General features: G+C 42.3%; 1 protein-coding gene across 1 annotated transcript; it reads left to right on the forward strand.

Annotated features, from left to right (window-relative positions):
• Nucleotides 1-1,925: 1,925 nt before the first annotated feature.
• Nucleotides 1,926-20,489, forward strand: WDR18 (WD repeat domain 18). Its single transcript, XM_075851014.1, has 10 exons — nt 1,926-2,230; nt 2,317-2,427; nt 11,415-11,548; nt 13,773-13,914; nt 14,360-14,503; nt 14,600-14,658; nt 18,571-18,695; nt 18,783-18,949; nt 19,069-19,137; nt 19,235-20,489. Exons 1-10 carry the CDS (start codon nt 2,021-2,023, stop codon nt 19,358-19,360), a joined length of 1,287 nt encoding a protein of 428 aa, XP_075707129.1. The 5' UTR covers nt 1,926-2,020; the 3' UTR covers nt 19,361-20,489.
• The last annotated feature ends 926 nt before the right edge of the window (nt 20,490-21,415 follow it).

Raw genomic sequence — 21,415 nt, forward strand, 5'->3', positions numbered from 1 at the left:
TCAGAGTGCTCCTCTGACCCTCAGGATGCCATTTTATCTGATTTTGGTGTTTTTTTCCCCAATATTTTATCCTGCATTTAACTGCACTTCTGTTTTATTGCTGTAACAGACTGATGAAGATGCCAGACCTGCGTTGAAACACATAGCCAGTGATTATATGACTTGTCTGGATGTTGGCAGCGCGGTTTTAAATCCCTGGTTTTTGCACTGCACTTCATCCTCCTCCAACACAGACCCTAGAGCAGACCCCCTCCCCCTCATCCACCACAGACACCCTCTTCAAAAACACCCCAGATTAGACCCCCACCTCATCCAACACAGAATCCAGAGCAGACCCCCCTCCTTCCAACACAGAATCCAGAGCAGACCTCCCACCTTCCAATACAGAATCCAGAGCAGCCCCCTCCTTCCAACACAGAATCCAGAGCAGCCCCCTCCTTCCAACACAGAATCCAGAGCAGCCCCCTCCTTCCAACACAGAATCCAGAGCAGCCCCCTCCTTCCAACACAGAATCCAGAGCAGCCCCCCTCCTTCCAACACAGAATCCAGAGCAGTCCCCCTCCTTCCAACACAGAATCCAGATCAAACCCCCCTCCTTCCAACACAGAATCCAGATCAAACCCCCCTCCTTCCAACACAGAATCCAGATCAAACCCCCTCCTTCCAACACAGAATCCAGATCAAACCCCCCTCCTTCCAACAGAATCCAGATCAAACCCCCCTCATTCCAACACAGAATCCAGATCAAACCCCCCTCCTTCCAACACAGAATCCAGATCAAACCCCCTCCTTCCAACACAGAATCCAGATCAAACCCCCCTCCTTCCAACAGAATCCAGATCAAACCCCCCTCATTCCAACAGAATCCAGATCAAACCCCCTCCTTCCAACACAGAATCCAGATCAAACCCCCTCCTTCCAACACAGAATCCAGATCAAACCCCCCTCCTTCCAACACAGAATCCAGATCAAACCCCCCTCCTTCCAACACAGAATCCAGAGCAGACCCCCTCCTTCCAACACAGAATCCAGAGCAGACCCCCTCCTTCCAACACAGAATCCAGAGCAGACCCCCTCCTTCCAACACAGAATCCAGAGCAGACCCCCTCCTTCCAACACAGAATCCAGAGCAGACCTCCCTCCTTCCAACACAGAATCCAGAGCAGACCTCCCTCCTTCCAACACAGAATCCAGAGCAGACCTCCCTCCTTCCAACACAGAATCCAGAGCAGACCTCCCTCCTTCCAACACAGAATCCAGAGCAGACCTCCCTCCTTCCAACACAGAATCCAGAGCAGACCTCCCTCCTTCCAACACAGAATCCAGAGCAGACCTCCCTCCTTCCAACACAGAATCCAGAGCAGACCTCCCTCCTTCCAACACAGAATCCAGATCAGACCCCCTCCTCAAAAACAGAATCCAGAGCAGACCCCCCTCTTGCAACACAGAATCCAGAGCAGACTCCCTCCTTCCAACACAGAATCCAGAGCAGACTCCCTCCAACACAGAATCCAGAGCAGACTCCCTCCTTCCAACACACAATCCAGAGCAGACCCCCCTCCTTCCAACACAGAATCCAGAGCAGACCCCCTCCTCCAAAACAGAATCCAGAGCAGACCCCCTCCTCCAAAACAGAATCCAGAGCAGACCCCCCTCCTCCAAAACAGAATCCAGATCAGACCCCCATCCTTCCAACACACAATCCAGAGCAGACCTCCTCCTTCCAACACACAATCCAGAGCAGACCCCCTCCTCCAACACACAATCCAGAGCAGACCCCCCCCTCCTTCCAACACACAATCCAGAGCAGACCCCCTCCTCCAACACAGAATCCGGAGCAGACCCCCTCCTTCCAAAACAGACCCCACCCCCGGCTCATTGCAAGGAGCGCATACACTGGCTTCTACCCTGCTCATTCTTTCCTCCTGTCAGCTGACAAATGAGTGGAAGCAGCGCGCAGTCACGTGACAACCAAAGCTCCGGTTGTGTGGGAACACGTGACCCTCTGCCCTGGCTAACATGGCGGCGCCCTTAGAGCTCGTGTTGAGTACGGATGCAGCTGGACAAGTTGCCAATTGTTCGGCATGGGATCCACAGACGGGCGCGGTTCTGCTCACCTATCGTGGAGGAAACAGCTCGCCCCGAGGCTTGGTGATGCTTGGGGGGCAATATCTCCTCGGAGGGCAACTGGGAAAGAACTTCATCAATGTATGGGAGCTACAAAGAAAGGTAGACCTAGGCCATAGCGTTGTCGGCGTCCTGCCCCTCCTAGTGCCTGGAGTTTTATTACAGCCCTGCTTCTTTATATCCCATAGGATCAGCTGCAGCAGAAGATCGTTTGTTCAGCGCCAGTGACTTGTTTAGCAGCATCCCCTAATGGATTGTATCTAGCAGCCGGCATAGCAGAAAGTATTTACCTGTGGGAGGTAAGATGCTAGTCCTACATGCTGTGGGGGAGATTTATTAATACTGCGGCACCTTACAAGCGCTGGGCTAGTATCTCTCCCCTAGGGCAGCCGATTCATCAACAGGGCACAGACCATGTTGGCTAATCTGGCTTGGGCTATAAACAATGCCAGGCCGGACCTGCCACCACTTTTCTAAGTAGATAAATCAATGAGTTGCATTGAGTGCAACTCTGAAGCCCCGCCTTCTTTCCCAACGCATTTGTATGTGTCGGAAAAGTGGCATATTTACTTAAATATGGCATTCGCCAAAAATGGCTCAAACATTTTACTTAATCTGACAAGTGTCCAGAGGTGATTAAATAAGTTACTGACACCCCCCCCTCCGCCCCTTTAAATGTGACAATCGGAGAGCACCGGGAAAAGTGGTGATAACCTGTATAAAAGTTCCTGTATATCCCCCGTCTGCACCCCAAATATTGCACTTATAGCTCTGGTACAATTTAAATCTAAGGCTTTACCCCTTCCCACCCTGTGACGTACTATTATGTAGCGGTGAGGGGGTCATTCCGTGGGCTGCCATAATAGTAGGTCAGTGATCACTTGACCAGGACCTAATAGTCTGCCTGTCAGTATAACACTGACAGGCGTAATACATGGCAATGCATTATAGAAGTGACCAGCAGATCATATGTTCAAGTCCCATAGAGGGACCGAAATAAAAAAAAGTCAGTATATATATCTATATATATATATATATATATTTATAATGAGTTGGTATAGCCATATCCACAACGACCAGTACTATAAAAATAAAATGTTATTTATCTTGGACAGTGTACGCCGCAAAAAAAAAAATTGCGTTTTTTTTTTTTGTTCATCCCGCCTCTCAAACACAATAAAAAGTGATAAAATATTTGTATGTACTCCAAAATGGTACCAATGAAAAATTCAACTTGTCCCACAAAAAAACAAAGCCCTTATGAAGCTACGTCGATGGAAAAATCAAAATGTTATTTCTCTTGGAATGTGGCAACACAAAAAACTTTGTTTTTATTGTGCAAAGTGGTAAAACGTAAAAAAAAAAATAAAATCAAATTTTGATGCTGCCGTAATCGTACCGACCCATAGAATACACTTATGTTTTTTATATTGCACTGTCAATGCCGTAATAACGACCCAAAAAACTATGGCTGAATTGCGGGTTTTTGTTTTTCATCTACGCGGCCGCATGTAGTGAGAGCGGGACTGTGGCTGTGTAAGGGTATGTTCACACGACTTATTATCGGGCCGTAAACAGCCGAAAAATCTGAAGCAGAACGCCTCCAAACATCTGCCCATTGATTTTAATGGGAAAAACGGCGTTCTGTTCCGACGGGCCATTTTTCATACTCTATAGAAAAACAGCTCCAAAAACGCAACTTTGAATAAATAACGTCTGAAAATCAGGAGCTGTTTTCCATATTTTCAGATATTTTTGATTTTGTGTGTGCGCATACCCTTATACATCTATTGCCCCGCTCCTGACAAGTTTGCGTGCGCGGTCAGCATGAGGTGATGCGGCCGGCGCTGCGCTCATTAGCGCTAGTACTAAAGACTGAGATCATGGCGGGCGCAGTGCAAAACACCCCCATGTTCTGTCTTCAGTGCAGGTGCCGCCGATCATTAGTGCAGCGCCGGCCGCATCACTTCATGCTGACCGTGCGCACGCACTTATTGTCAGGAGCGGGGCAATGGCCGTATTACACAGCCGCAGCCCCACTCTATCTGCGAAGATTAGGGAAACCTCTGATCTCGGCCGATATTCCCTTGAAGGCTGCAATCAAAGCTGACCGCAGCGTTCAAGAGGAAAATGAGAAGGGGGGGGGATGCCCCTTGGATCGCATCACAGGAATCCCTGTGACGCGATTGAGGGACATACCATATATGGGCAGACAGCCCAGGGTCCATTGAAGGACTCCAGGGCTGTCTTACTATATTTCCTGTTGTTAGGCCATACTTGGGTATGTCCTAACAACTGCCTGTGTACTATCCGTACATAGGATAATGTACCGGCATATAGATATATGCCAGTACATTAAAGTTTAAAATAAATAAAGTAATAAGTGAAAAAAATATTTTTTTTACAATAAACCATAAAATAACAGTCTCAATACATAAAACATACACATATTCGGTATCGTCACGACCGTAATAACCTGCACCACAAATTTATAGTGTCATTTATGATGTGTACACTGTAAAAAAAACAAACAAAAAACTACTTTCTTTCACTTAAAGAGGCTCTGTCACCAGATTCTCAAATCCCTATCTCCTATTGCATGTGATCGGCGCTGCAATGTAGAGAACAGTAAAGTTTTTGTTTTTTTTTAAAAAACGTTCATTTTTGGCCAAGTTATGAGCTATTTTATATATATATATGCAAATGAGCTTTGAAATGGACAACCGGGCGTTTTTTTTTCGTTATGTCCAACTGGGCGTGTATTGTGTTTTTAACTGGCCGTGTTTACGTGTATGACGCTGACAAATCAGTGACCAGTCAGCATCATACACATCTCCATTGATTTACACAGCAGCGATGTGCAGCCACATAAACAGAGATTAACATTACTGCAGTGTCCTGATAATGAATACGCATGACCTCCAGCCTGGACGTCATGTGTATTCAGAATCCTGACACTTCTGAATCTTTTCTGTGAGATTTCCAGCAAGGGAAACTAAATCTCGTTTACCTCCGTAATCTCGCGAGATTACGAGTGGCTTGCTGGAAATCTCACAGAAAAGATTCAGAAGTGTCAGGATTCTGAATACACATGACGTCCAGGCTGGATTTCATGTATATTCATTATCAGGACACTTGATTAACGTTAATCTCTGTGTATGTGGCTGCACATCGCTGCTGTGTAAATCAATGTAGAGGAGTGTATGATGCTGACTGGTCACTGATTGGTCAGCGTCATACACGTAAACATGCCCAGTTAAAAACACAATACGCGCCCAGTTGGACATAACGAAAAAAAAACGCCCAGTTGTCCATTTCAAACCTCATTTGCATATATATATAAAATAGCTCATAACTTGGCAAAAAACGATTACTGTTATCTACATTGCAGCACCGATCACATGAAATAGGAGATAGGGATTTGAGAATCTGGTGACAGAGCCTCTTTAATAATGCGAGGCACGAGGTGTTATGAATTTTGAACCTCAATGTGCCTCTCATTAATAGTAATTAACCCCATCATGTACCTAACACATTAAAGGAAGGGTGTCGCAAATTTTTATTTTTATATCTATTTGCTTTTAGTGTTTTATTAAAAAATGTTTTATTTGTGTTTTTTACTTTTTTTTTTATTTTTGAACTTTTTCTTGTCTATGGGGGCTGCCATTTTTTTTTCCATCTCTGTATGTGTCGATTAACGACACATACAGACATGGAATACGGCACATACAGCCCCATAGAGAATGCAAACGAGAGCCGTTCCATTCACTATAGCGTACGCTGTCTGTGTGGGAGCGGCGCATGGTCTTCGGCCTAGCGACGTCTGGCGCCATTTTCTTGTGGACCGGAAGCCGCGGCCGGACAGTAAGATTACTACTTCCGGTCGCGGCTTCCGGACTTGTGTTCTAATGCAAGCACTTGGAGCGGACGGATCGGAGGGAGCGGCAGCAGGAGCAGGCAAGTTATTTCTGTGTATGTACGTGTTTTAGTGTGTGATTAGCACTGTATGTAAGCCTACTACACTGTGTATTCGCTCAAAAAATGTCGCCACACAGTGTAGGAGGTTTGACCGTTCAATCCCCTCCTTTCTCCTGGCACTAGCCAGGATAAGGGAGGGGGGATTGTTTGAGGACGCTAGAGCGAGTGTGTCGTCTCAAATTTTGCAGCACAAAGCAATGTGGTTGCTTTACCACATGCCAATGCTGCAATTTTGGGAATTGCTCCATCTAGTGACCAGCGCTGGGAAATGTTATAAATTAGAATCTAATTTATAATATTTCCTGACTCGTGAAAAAATTAGAACAATGTTTAATCATTTATACACTAACTGTTTAACTAAAAAAATTAAAAATTTCTAGCGACACATTCCCTTTAAGACAATTTTGTCCATTATGACTGAGAAACATGATGGGGTTAATTACTATTAATGTGAGGCACATGGAGGTTCAAAATTCACACCTCGTTCCTCACATCAGAAAATGGAAGAACTTTTTTTTTTTTACTGTTGGCAAAGTATCGATTTTAGTTTTGAGACTCGCAATACTACACAAAGTATTGGTATCGAAGTCCAAATTCTGGTATCGTGACAACCCTATGGCCGAGTATGTGGTAGTTACAGAAAGAGAGCCGAATCCGCTTACCCTCTGACACCATTTTCAATATACGTGCGGGTCCCAGAGCTAGCCCGCATCTATCAGACCTTTGTCAGACATTTATCCAGTGGATATGCCATAAAAGGGTAACTAAACTTTTAAAAAACTTTTGAAGTGTCAGAAGTTTTGATCGGTGTGGGTCCGAGCACTGAGACCCCCACCAATCACTAAAATGAAGCTTCTGCCGCCTCGTTTTAGCTATTGATGGAAGTCTCAGTGAGCGGACCCCCACCGATCAAAACTTCTGACATGTCCCTGTGACGTGTTAAAAGTTTAGTCCCCCTTAAAGGCTATGTAAATCTTATGAAAACATTTTTTTTTTTTTCTAAATAAAAGTCTTGAGTGTGTTTAATGCAACTTTCTAAATGCTTTTTATTAAAAAATATTTGAACTTTTTGAGATACAGCTGCTTTGTATCCTGTATACAGGGCAGCTGTACATAGCGCTGAATCCTGTATCCGTCAGGTCAGCTGCAATGACGGGTTCGGGATCAGCGGGTAAGGATCCACCAGTTATCAATCAAATCTAGTTTATGAACTTAGATGTGATCGGAAACAGCTCGATCCTGCGTGTCAGACATGCAGGACCCGCTGTCACTGAGCCCGTCTGTCCAGCTGACCTGACAGATTCAGGTTTTAGCACTAGATACGGCTGCTCTGTATACAGGATATAAAGCAGCTGTATCTCAAAGTAAAAATAATTTGTAATGAAAAGTATTTAGAAAGTTGCACCAAACATTTTTGTTTAAAAAAAAAATTGAATGGAGTACATAGCCTTTAAATGATTTAGGCCCCATGCACACAACCATATTTTCATCTATCCCGAAATGCTGTCTGTAAATACGGTTCCGTAAACATCCGTATTTCATCCGTATATACGGAAGAGTTTCTGTAAATACGGTCCGTATTGCATCCGTGTTCCATCCGTATATACTGATCCGTAAAAAAGAGGGAGGATGCAAATTGTCATCAGCATGTTGCATGCCAAAACACTTCCATAAATACGGATGGAATACGGATGCACATACGTAGCTGTCCGTATTTACGGAAGCTCCCATAGATTTCTATGGGAGAATCCCTGCTGTAATTACTGACAAGAATAGGACAGGTTATATAATTTTTCCAGCACGGACGCCCATCCGTAAAAATACTGAAAGGTGGCCAATAGAAATTAATCGGTCAGTAAATACTGATGAAAAATACGGTCGTGTGCATGGAGCCTTAGATGTAAACAGCTCTTTAAGGCCCCATGCACACGACGGCAAAAAACCTCCGTTTTTGCGGACCGCAATTGCGGTCCGCAAAAACTGAGCCATTCACTTTCATTGAACACTGACACCTTTCCGTAGCACTACGGAAGGGTATCAGTTCCGTGGAAATGTTCCGGGAATTATGGAACATGTCCGTTCTTTCGCATTTTGCGGGCCGTGCTCCCATACTTTGTATGGGAGCACGGCCCGAAAATGCGTCTGTCAGTCAGCGGCCGGCCGTGCCCGCGATTGCGGGCACGGTCGTGTGCATGGGGCCTAAGTCCCAAGTTAAAGGACGGGTGTCTCAAAAATTATTTTTTTTTAAAATCTAATATTGCTTTTAGTATGTTATTAAAATAAATTTTATTTATTTGTGTGTCTGTGTTTTACTTTTTTATTTTTTCTAGCTTTTACTTCTCTATGGGGGCTGCCATTTTGTTTTTCATCTCTGTATGTGTCGATTAACGACACATACAGAGATGGAATACGGCAGCTACAGTGCATAGGAGTCAATGAACGGGAGCCGTTCTATTGATTCTGCTCTCTGGCTCTGTACTGCGCAGACGCAGGTCAGAGTCACACAGCAGAGCAGCTGTTTGCAGGGAGAGAGCAGGCGCCATCATGAAGACCAGCTGCACTGCAGGTAAGGTGTGTGTCTGTCCCTCTCTCTCACAGACCGCCGCTCTCGTGGCCCCCGACGAGCCCCCTACCCGACGGGCCCCCCACCAGTCGTGCAGGAGACTCTGTATAAAGGACACATGATGTATCTGTCCTGGGAATGCTGGGTGATAATATGCCCGCTGTTAGTGTGGTACCCAGCTTTCCCAGACCCCTGAACGATAAATCTCTCTTGTTGTGCTGAGACGGAGAGGTTCATTAGTCACATTCCCAAACAGTCTCCGCACAACTAGAGAGATTTACCGTTCAGGGGTCTGGGAAAGCTGGGTGACCAACATTACCCTTCCTACTGGAGTGTGAGAGGTTCATTAGTCACATCCCTAAACACTCCAGTATGAGGGGTAATGGTGGTCACCCAGCTTTCCCAGAAGCAGATATAACCAGGAAAGGGCTGGTTGGACGGGCTGCGGGTGCACAGGGTTTTTGGTGATCCCCCTTGGTCATGTGATCGGACCTAGGTTACCGGTTCATCAGACGGCGTTCACAGAACTATAAATCTGTCCATAACAAGAGACAGTGCGCTCAGGACAAGCCCTGCCCTCATGCCGTAGTTGCGTGCTTCTGTCTGCAGTGATGGCGGTGCGTGGCTCTGACACCCGCCTCCCCCATTGGGTCATCTCAGGACAGCAGGGGTGTCTGGATTGGAGACACAGCGCCGCACCTGTCCTCAGGTTGTGTCTGGTATTGCAGTTCACCTCCATTGAAGTGAATAGGACAGAGCTGTAATACCACACACGACCTGAGGACAGGTGCAGCGCCATGATTTCCTTGACGACCCCTTTAAGACTTTTCCCGTGTGTGTGTGTGTGGCAGAGCGGAGTGTGCACAGGCGCCGCTGATACTTCATAGCCGCTTATCAGCTGTTTTGAAGAATCCGCTTCGAGCGCGCACACACACACACACACACACACACACACACACACACACACACACACACACACACATCCCCCCCCAAACACGCAAAATCAAGCGTTTTTTTAATGTGTTTTTTTTGCACGTAAAATGTGCAAAAAAAAAAAAAACATGTCAAATACACGGCGTGTGAACCGGTCAACTGAAAAGTCATTCACTTCACTTTCATCATTCTAAGGCTGGGTTCACACGACCTATTTTCAGGCGTAAACGAGGCGTTTTACGCCTCGATTTACGCCTGAAAAGACGGCTCCAATACGTCGGCAAACATCTGCCCATTACTTTGAATGGGTTTGCCGATGTACTGTGACGACGACCAGTAATTTTACGCGTCGCTGTCAAAAGAAGTGCAGGACAGTTCTTGGGAAGTAATTGGAGCCGTTTTTCATTGAATTCAATGAAGAGCAGCTCCAAATTACGACCGTAATTGACGCCTCGTAAAACGCGAGTACGAGCAATTACGTCTGAAATGACGGAGCTGTTTTCTCCTGAAAACAGCTCCGTAATTTCAGACGTAAATGCAGTTAGCGTGTGCATATACCCTAAGGGTATGTTCACACACAAAGTTTTCAGCTGAAAAATCGGAAGCAGAACTTCTACAAGCATCTGCCCATTGGTTTCAATGGGAAATATGGCGTTCTGTTCCGACAGGGCGTTTTTTACGTCGTAGTTTTCCAAAAACGGCACGTAAAAAGACGCCCGACCAAAATGAAGTGCACATCACTTCTTGGGACGTTTTTGGAGCCGTTTTTCATTGACTTTATAGAAAAACAGCTCCAAAAACGGCCGTTAAAAAACACGAGTTTGATTAAAAAATGGCTGAAAATCAGGAGTGGTTTTCCCTTTTGTTTAGTAAGCGTGTGAACATACCCTTAGCCTTTTGGTGTGTCCTATAACTTCTGCCAGATGCAGAATCACACCCAATATGGCTACCGGACATTGCTTAGCAATTTGAAGACACCTGGCTTGTGGGAGGGGGGTGAGATTCCCTCCCACATTTACAGCAGCTGTAAGTCAGGTTGCTTTGCCTTATTCACCTTGCTGCAATTCTGGGAAGTGCCCCCCCTGGTGGCCAACATAGGAAAACATGTCAAATTATTTAATTTTTAATACTTTCCACCATATGGAAAAAATAAATAAAAATACAGCAAAAAACGTAAAAAATATAATAGAAATAAGTAACGACACTTAAAAAAAAAAGTTTAATTTGCGACACATTCCCTTTAAGCCGCGCTCTTGAGTTAATATGGTTCCAAGATCTAAGCTCTAACCCTTACATTCTAGCTGCAGTAAACATTTAATGTGGCACTATCCGTAGCTGAATGTCACAGCGATCTTACACGCCCCCTCGCCAATTACACGCCCCATTGGCAGTTCAGGGGGTTATTTAAATATCGCGCACCGATATCTAAGTAAAGGAGGAGGGTAGGAAAAAAAGTGTAAAGTGCCCCAGGGTTTGTGCAGCTCTCCCCATTAAATGCTGCACATGTATGGGCAGGTGAAAGGTTCTCTTTCATTTCAGGTATAGTCACGATCATTTTCAATTGAAAACTGTCACTTCAGGTCATTTACTATTGTTATTGGACATGACCAAAAATAATCTAATGTCATGCAGATTCACAATGTAAATGTTGTCTTGAATAGGTCTATTTCTTTAGTGTCCCAGTGGGCTGACGCCTAATGTAAAGGTGTATTCCAGTAGTTGGACCCCCCCCCACGACCAGTGCTATAATATAAAACACTATTCCAGGAACCTCATCCCTCTTTACTCCATTTTTCATACTACTTTTCTCAGGTTTGCACGGGACATCTGCTTGCTATACTTAATAGTCACTACCAGGATCTCACCTGCCTCACGTTCACAGATGACAGCAGCCATTTCTTGTCTGGAGCCAAGGATAGTCTAGCTCTTGTGTGGAATCTTTTCAGGTAAGGATCCTAAGAGCTATTCTCAAGGCTGAATGCACACATTGCGTGATTTGATGACGAAAATCTGCATCAAAATCGCAGGTATACGCACGTAATTCCGCAGCTAAAAACTTTTTTGATGCGTTTTTAGGTTCGGTTTTTACGTTTTGGTGCGTTTTTTATGCTGCGTATTTTAGTGCGTTTTTATTTAAAACTACTCAGATACAATTCGCAAACGGAAACGCAAGATAAATTGACGTGCTGCAGATTTTAAAATACGCACCACAGGTCAATTTACGTGCAGAAAAAATCTACATGAAAATACGCGCGGCAAATCCGCATGTAATACGCAACGAGTGCATTTAGCCTTAAGTGAAGCTCCGCTTTCAGATACTGTATTCTTTTTGTAATAACTATTGAGACCCGGAACTAGAAGCAGAAATATTCTGATAGTGTCGAGAGAAGAGTGGAGCAGGACTCTGAATTTCCTGCAAAAACTTGACTTGCTACATGTTTTCCGGTGGAATTGTACAGTATTTCCTATGTTGATCAGTGAACTGTTTTTGTGGTTTGGGCCTATATTCACAGCTGCCATCTTTTGTACCTTGTGGTTTTTCTGCATAGTTTAATTCTCATACGTAGTTCTCCAGCATAGAGAGAAGTATATAGACGCTATATAGATGACATTCTCATGGTGTGGGAGGGGGATGTAGCGTCCTTGTTAGCGAACAGCTATTTCTCCCATTTCGGCTGAGCATGAATGTCTTTTTTTTTTTTTTTTAATGGGGAAAGCTCTGGCAGCACCCCTCTCAGGGGATATTAAAATCCGATATGCCCGATCCTTTTTTTCCACTGACATTTGTTGGCCAATCTTAGTGATATTGGCAGGTTCAGCTGACTTTTTATCTTGTGTATGGCCAACTAAAGTTCTTTCACCATTATCTGTGTTTTTAATTTCACTCTTTTGACCTTTTTTACAGCTTTTTCTTTTTGTCTTTATTTATTGGTATTGAAATTCTTTTGGGCCATTTCTCTGTAGAGGAAACTTGACTTTAAAGATCCCATTGGCACAATGTACACCGAGACATGCGTTTTGTCTTAAATTGAAACGTGCCCTTCAGTGGGGCAAAAAAACGGCAGAAAAACAAGCAATGATAAAAACTTGAGTGTTAACTTTAACTGGTTGCCGACACAGGACGAGTATGCTCGTCCTGAGCGGCGAGCACTTCGCGCATTAGGACGAGCATACTCGTCCTGTGTGACAGCCGTCCCTGCGCGCGTGATCGAGAGTGGGGCAACGGCTGTAATACACAGCCACGGCCCCGCTCTGACAGCGGAGAGGAGAGAAACATCTTCTCTCCGCTGTTAACCCTTTGAACGCCGCGATGACAGCTGTTCAAGGAGAGGGGACTGCACATTGATCGCGTCACAGAAAATAAATGTGACGCGATCAAAGCCCACAACTCGTATGGCCAGACAGCCCAGGGTCCAGTGAAGGACCCCAGGGCTGTCTGAACATATTTCCTGTTGTTAGGGCATACTGAGGTATGCCCTAACAACTGCCTGTGTACGATCAGTACACAGGCTAATGTACTGGCATGTAGATCTATGCCAGTACATTGCAGTTACAAAATCAAAATGATAAATCCCTTTATGGGATTAAAAAAAAAAGTTAAATGAATGTAAAAAATAAAATAATGGTAAATAAATAAAAGTAAATAAAATACACAGAAATACAAATTTTTTATAATAAATCAACTTTTTAAAATATAAGTCCCAAAACATGAAATAATATAGACATATTTGGTATCACCACGACCGTAACAACCTGTACTACAAATGTATACCATTATTTATTATGATCGGTGTATGGTGTAAAAAAATAAATATTAAAACTGCTGCACAACTGCTTTTTTTCTGCATTTTAATCAAATTAAAAATTTATAGAAATTAAATGATAATGTATTTGTACCAAAATATGGTACGTACATAAAGTACAAATCGTCCCGCAAAAAACAAAGTCTCATACAACTACGTCGTACAAAAAATAAAAGCATTATGAGCGTCGGGATGCAAAGAGGGAAATGTAAAAAAAATTGCTCTGTCCTCAAGGCTAAAATTGGCCGTGTCCTTAAGGGGTTAATACTGTATCAGTGTTTTCCTATTGAAGACATTTTTCATTGCTTCATCTTTTAAAGATCTCCGCTGTCAAATCTGAAGAATATCTAATAGTCTCTTGCATCAGTGTTTTGCAGGCTGAAGGATCTCGAGGCCCCGAACCTCGTCACATGTGGACCCAACATTCACTTCCTATTACTGATGTGCAGTGTGGCACTGGAGGGCCCCAATCCCGAGCTGTTACTTCTTCCTTGGACCAGACGGCTAAGGTAATTAAACCTTGTAAGAATTAGCATCTTTGTATCCGAGAGCTCTTTTATGTCAAGTTGTTGATCGATCCAGTATGATACCTGGGGTCATACACTGCAATATTTGTGTATATAATTGGTTGAAATGTGTGTATATGTGTGTGTGTGTATGTGTGTGTATGTATATATATATATATATATATATATATATATATATATATAATGTGTGTATATTAGTGCGTGTTTTTGCATAATATATATTAAAATGTCACTCATCAAAATGTAATTATTTTATAGATGAAGTTCATTCAATAAAAAAGTATAACGTGTATTTCACACAAAATATTTCTGCTTCTTTCTTGATCACATTACATATTACACTTCTATTGCCGGATTAACATGGTGGTATGTGGAATATGCTGTAGAAATTTCATTATTGTAATATTTTATTATTTTTTTTTTGTAGCTTTGGGATATTGCATCTGGGGAGCTTCTGGTGTCTGTCCTCTTCGATGTTCGGATCATGTCCGTAACATTTGACCCAGCAGAATATCACTTATTCTGTGGGGGAAGTGATGGCTCCATATTCCAGGTGGATCTCTGTGAATGGGTAAGATTTTCTTTGGTTTAAAACAGGTCATGTCCGGACATAAACGTAATGTATCAATAAATTCCTAAAACCTCTTTTCCACTTTTATCTCTCCAGCCAGTCCAGCGAGACAAAACTTTTAATACTGAACAGGAGAAGATGTTTAAAGGACACAGGTAAAAATGTATTTCTTGCCTTGCGCTTCAGATTCCTATATTTCAATTTTAGGTGTGTTTTGAAACTGCTGGTTTGTCATAATTCGCAATTGACCTTCTCTGATCTGCCCCTCTTCCTCTAACTTGAGGTCTGCTTAACTCCTTAACGCCGAAGGATGGATATCTCCGTCTTCAGCAGCTGCTAGTTCGCGCAGGACGACTGATATATCCGTCCTGTGATGGCGCGGGTACTGCCAGTGTACCCACGCGATCAGCGGCAGGAGCACGGCTGTTATACTCATGCTGCAACTGCCGGAATCGAAGCGCGCTCCGATTCCGGCAGTTTAACCCATTAAATGCCGCTGTCAATAGTGACATCGGCATCTAATGTGTTTGACAGAGGGAGGGAGCTCCCTCTGTCACCCGATCGGCGCCCCCGCAAACAAATCGCGGGTCGCCGTTGGGTTTCCATGACAGCCGGGGGTCTAACAAAGACCCCCAGGTCTGTCTTCCGCAACTGCCTGTTAGGCGATGCCGGAGGCATGACCTAACAGGTTGCCTGTCAGTTTTACACTGACAGGCAATAATGCTTTGGTATACGAAGTATACCAAAGCATTATATATGCGATCGGCACATCGCATAGTGAAGTCCCCTGGTGGGACTTAAAAAAAAAATGTCAATCAGTTAAATACAGTTTGTTGAAAAAAAATAATAATAATTACAGTCAAAATCAAATAAAACTACTTTTTTTGCCCAAAAAGCGGTTTTATTCAGTAAAAGTGTCAAAACAAATAACACATACACATATATGGTATCCCCGCGATCGTAACAACTTGACCAATAAAATGAACACATTAATTAAACCGCCGGATGAACGGCGTCCAAAAAAACTGCAAAAAACAACGTCAAAATTCTCTTTTCTCCCATTTCCTCCCTAAAAAATATAAGAAAAGTTAATCTATAAGTCCTATGTACCCCAAAATAGTACTAATGAAAACTACACATTGGCCCGCAAAAATCAAGCCCACATACGGCCACATCGACGGAAAAATAAAAAAATGACGGCTCTTGGAATGCGGCGATGCAAAAACACGTAATTTTTTTCTAAAAGGGTTTTTATTGTGCAAACGTAGGAAAAACATATAAAACCTTTACATATTTGGTATCCCCGTAATCCTGCCGACCCATAGAATAAAGTTAACATGTTATTTACGCTGCATAGTAAATGGCGTAAATTTATAACGTGAAAATTAATTATGTAATAGCTGCTTATTTTCAATACTCTCCTAAAATAAAGTTAATAAAAGTTAATCAATATATTGTAAGCATCTAAAAATGGTACAATTACAAAATACAACTCGTCCCGCAAAAAACAAGCCCTTATACGGCTATGCAGACGGAATAAAAAAAAAGTTACGACTCTTGGAATGCGACCGTGAAAAAACAAAAAATAATCCTTGGTCATTAACGTGCAAAATGGCCCGGTCATTAAGGGGTTAACCCCCTAAGGATCAGGACAATTTTTGGCTTGAGGACTAATGACCTTTTTGGATTTTTCGTCTTTGCATCCCTGACGGTCATACGTTTTAGTTGGATGTAGCTGTATGAGGCTTTGTTTTTTTGCAGGACAAATTGTACTTTGTGCAGGCACCATTTTTTGGTACATATACATTAGCGCTTAATTTGTATACGTTTTTATTTTGGGGAAAAAAGCAGTTTCGTGCAGTGAGTTTTTTTTTGTTTTGTTTTTGCAGCATACCCACATCATCCTAAATTATAGTCTACATTTATTGTGCAGGTTGTTACGGTCATAACGATACCGGATAGGTATATTGTTTTATGATTTGGGACTTATATTTAATACAATTTATTGTAAAAAATTAGCATTTTTGTATATTTACGTTATTTTTTTTATTTAACACTTATTTAACTTTTTTTTTTTATATCTCCTATAGGGATTTTTTTAACTAATGTACTGGCATATATCTTATGTCCATATGTTAGCCTGTCTACTAACAGTACCCAGAAAGTTTTTAGGACACATCTAGGTATGCCCTAACAGGAAATATGGTTCGACAGCCCTGAGGCCCTTCAATGGACTCTTATCGCATTTCGCAGATTCCCAGTGACTCCTCACTCCCACTCATTCAGGTTTCTTGTGGGTTAAAATGGGCAAATAAAACAGCGATTCCGCCATTGTTTGGGTTTTGTTTTTATAGCGTTAATCACGCTGTAAAAATTACATGTCAACTTTATTCTACGGGTCGATACGATTACGGCAGTACCAAATTTTATAGTCCTGATTGAGCGATGCGAGGGCTTGTTTTTTTGCGGGTAGAGCTGTCGTTTTTTATTGTTCCAGTGCAAATTTTTGATCACTTTAATCCATATTTTTTTTTGGGGGGGGGGGAGTTAAGGTGACAAAAGCATGTATTATGGTTTTTTTGTTTTGTTTTTTACAGCGTTTACGATGCGAGTTAAATAACCTTTATAATAGTTCAGACTTCTATGAACGCAGTGATACCAGTTTTGTTTTAAACATTACTTTAGGGGAAAAATGAGGTGAGGGTTGTTTTGTGTTTTTTTTTTTTTTTTTTTTGGCTTTCCTTTTTAGTAATTTTTTTTTTTTTTTTTTTTACGTTTAAATAAATTTTAATTGTTTTGTTTTTTGTTTTTTTCCCTTTTTTCAAAAAAATAAATTTAATATTCGTCCCTCTAGTGGACTTCAACCAGCAAGCGTTGGATCGCTTACACAATATACTGCAATACTAATGTATTGCAGTATATCGTCATTTTTACAGGCTCCTATGAAGCCTTGCCTCTGTCAGGGCTTAATAGGAGCACAAATACGGCAGACCTGGGGGCCTTTATTAGGCCCTCAGGCTGCATGACAGCCATCGGTGATTCCACTTCAGGAAAAGCCCCTGTCGTTTGTGTCCATTTATGGACACTGAACGTTTTACTGGCTTCTCCTGGTCAGTGGTCGGGGATTCCGCTTCAGGAGTTGCCCCTGATGTCACTGTCCATATATGGACAGACATCAAGCGCTCTGTCTGGGAGCAGAATCCCCGAACACACAGGGATTCCACTCCTTCAGGGAGCTAAAGTGGGGCTAGCACATAGCAGAGCAGGGAGATACCTCACTGCTCTGCTATAGTGGCGTCGCTACCGCAGTAGCAGCCGCTATGGCTTCTATAGCGGTAGCGATGCCTGAAGAAGCGCCCGGGCGGAAAGGCGGCTACTCATTCGCCGGGCCAGGCCATTTTAAAACGTTGGGGAAGAGAGCCAGCGCAGCGCCCCCTTCCACCTACTGTACACCCCGACCCTGCCACACAGTACCCCTGTATAAGGGCACCCCCACATTGTAGAAACGTACCTGCAGCATACAGTCCGAATGGCATAAACTCTTCCTCCTCACATACACTCTGCACTGTGAGGAGGAGAGAGCGAGCGACGGTAGACACGGCCGTCACTCGGGACACATTCCAGTGATGGCCGTGTATTACCCGGCCCCATAGACTTCTATGGGGGCCGGGTGAATGGCCGAAAATAGGGCATGTCCCGTTTTTTGACGGCCGGGTTTCCCGACCTGTCAAAAAATCGGTCGTGTGAATAGCCCCATTAGGGGTCTATTGTTCCTAATGCGGCCGTGTGACGGCCCTTTTATGAACGGCTGTTACTCGGACGGGGAAACCCTGTCGTGTGAATAAGGGCTAATGGGGAAATCCAAACAGTGTCTTTAGAAATGGGCAAGATAGATAAAGTTGAATATGGCATATCAATGTTTTGATTTGTTTGTATTATAGCACCAACGTGAGTATAGGATCAGCAGTGCAGGGTAAAATGTAAATTTCTCTGTTTTATGTCACAATTTAACCCCCACCCCAATAATATTAATATACTTAATTAGTATAACTCTTCTTTGACCTTAGAGACCAGGTGACATGTCTTTCCGTATCATTAGATGGGAGCATGCTAGTCTCAGGATCTCATGATGAGACTGTGTGCGTTTGGGACATCCAAAGCAAACAGTGCCTACGTACAGTAAACCACAGAGGTACTGCCATGTTTTTATTTTTTGTTTAGTCTAATATCCCTTCATTAATGCATTTAAATCATTTTTGTGTTTTACCCTTATTTCTAGGTCCAGTGACCAATGCCGTCATTATTCCTGCACCAGGAAACATGTTACGAGCAGACAGTAAACCTAGCTTTCCCCTGCCTCGCTTTAGTAAACACTTTCAGGGCGCCGAAGGCTGCGAGGGTCCGGAGACTGATGGGATCATACTGCGGCTTGGGAAGCAGCAACAAGTAAGTTTTATTAGAAGATTATATAATAAGATGTGCTTACAAATAAGTGGTAATATGTTGGCAGAATCTTCATTCTATTACGGCTTGTGCTCTACTTATTTAGTATTTTCTAATTGTAGGGATCGGAGGACACTTACTTGCAGCGTGCAGAACAGTTGCACCTCTTGATAGGTGAAACTGAAGGCAAGGTGAGTGCTAGATACCTTAAATATATATATATACATAAATGTATGCTTTGTCATGTGATTGTGTTATCATTTTGACTTTCATTTTTTCCCTCCCCAGAACCTTTCTGGCATTGTAGAGCAGCTTCGCTCGCGGACATCTGAACTTGAGGATGAGCTAAATATGGTTCGGAAGATAAACAAAGATCTGTTTGACTTCTCCGCTAACATCATCACAAAAACCTGACCTGGTCAATGGGATGTACTAAACGCAGACCTTATAATTCTATTTCTTTTGTGTTTCTTTACAACCAGGATTTTTCTGTATATCTTAGTTGCCAGTTTACCCCTCACCCCTTCTAGGAGTACTGTAGTATAGTAACAAGGCACCAGTATAGAGTACTGTGGATTTTTGTACAATCAACATACTATATCCTCTTCATGAGGTCCAATAGTAAAAGTCGTAACCTTGTAGCAGTGTCAATTCATATCAAATGGGCAATGGTTTGTTTTTTGTTTGAATTGTTAAAACAAGGTTTGCGTGTCTTTTTATCAATTTATTTTTTTTATGGCTGGTTACACATTTTTCTTATGGTATTCTATGTTCACAAGGTATTTCTCGGTGGTGCCACATTTTTTAATGACCGTGGCACTGAGCCATAGGGCTAATGTGTTTAGTAGTTTTTATATTGTAGTGTGTATTTCAGTCACTTGATGGCTTGCAGTTGGAACAAATTACCGGAATCATGTCCTAATTTATCTTTTGAAGGGGATGAAGTCTTGTCATGGAACATAGGTAATACATTGGGAAAAGGGTGGTTTATTTAGCTACTCCAAACCATTTTAAGAAGGGCAGTCACCCCCATACTGTGGAAGCATATATTTTGTCAGCGGAGTTAATATTCACAAAATTCTAATCAATGGGATTCTCTAGAAACCTATTTTTTATGACCATCGTGGAGTTCAAGTACAAAGACACGCACACAACCGTATTTCTTAGGTCCGTAAGTTACCAAAAATTTAAACCGATCCCGTCAGAGAAAAAAAGGTTACTACTTTCCTCTGATAAGATCTGTTCCAATTTTGGCAAGAAATATATGGACCACCATTAGGCATCACTAAAACAATGCCAAGGTACCCACTAAAAGAATGGAGCATACAGAGCACAAACATGTATGGCAAAAGACAGATGTCCTTTCTAACTACTCTATCCATGACCGTTTGCATTAGGGTAGTATATAGAATACTAGGAATGTCTAAAAACCTTTTCAAGTGACCATATAAAACGCAAAAAAATGGAGACGTACTGTAGAATACAAATAATTATTGTGTCTACTTCTTATTATTGTCTAATAAACTTTTTAAAGTGGATTGTGCCAATGTTTAAATGACTCACATTGGTTCACAGAAAAGCATGACATTAGCGTTTAGTCACGTGTGTGGGTTTTGATATGCTTTTTTTGGCGCAGCTTTTGGAACGTTGACAGGATGTTTTTTTTTTCTGTCATTTTTTTAACCCCTTAAGGACGCAGCCACTTTTCGACCAAATGACACAGCCTCATTTTTTAAATATGACGTGTGTTACTATATGTGGTAATAACTTGAGAATGCTTTTACCTATCCAAGCGATTCTGAGATTGTTTTCTCGTGACATATATTGTACTTTATGTTAGTGAAAAAATTTGGTCGATGTATTCAATATTTTTTTGTGAAAAACACCCAAATTATGAGAGAATTTGTAAAAAAAATTAGCATTTTCTAAATTCAAATGTATTTGCTTGTCAGACAGATAGTTAAACTACACAAAATAGTTACCAGTTAACATTTCCCATATGTCTACTTTAGATTGGCATCGTTTTTTGAACATACTTTTATTTTTCTAGGACATTACAAGGCTTAGAAGTTTAGCAGCAATTTCTCAAATTTTCAAGAAAATTTCAAATGCCCAGTTTTTTTAGGGAACAGTTCACTTGTGAAGTGGCTTTGATGGCCTTATATCTTAGAAACCCCCACAAATCACCAAACTTTAAAAACTGCACCCCTCGAAGTATTCAAAACGGCATTCAGAAAGGTTTTTTTTTTTAACCCTTTAGGTGTTTCACAGGAATTAAAGCAAAGTGAAGGAAAATGTGCAAATTTCATAATTTTTTTTTTTTGCAGAAATTCCATTTTTAATAAATTTTTCCTGTAATACTGAAGGTTTTACCAGAGAAACAACTAAATATTTATTGCCCTGATTCTGCAGGTTTTAGAAATATCCCACATGTGGCCCTAGTGTGCTAATGGTCTGAAACAAAGGCCC

Source organism: Rhinoderma darwinii, chromosome 1 (genome assembly GCF_050947455.1).
Source record: "Rhinoderma darwinii isolate aRhiDar2 chromosome 1, aRhiDar2.hap1, whole genome shotgun sequence".
Lineage (NCBI taxonomy): Eukaryota > Metazoa > Chordata > Amphibia > Anura > Rhinodermatidae > Rhinoderma > Rhinoderma darwinii.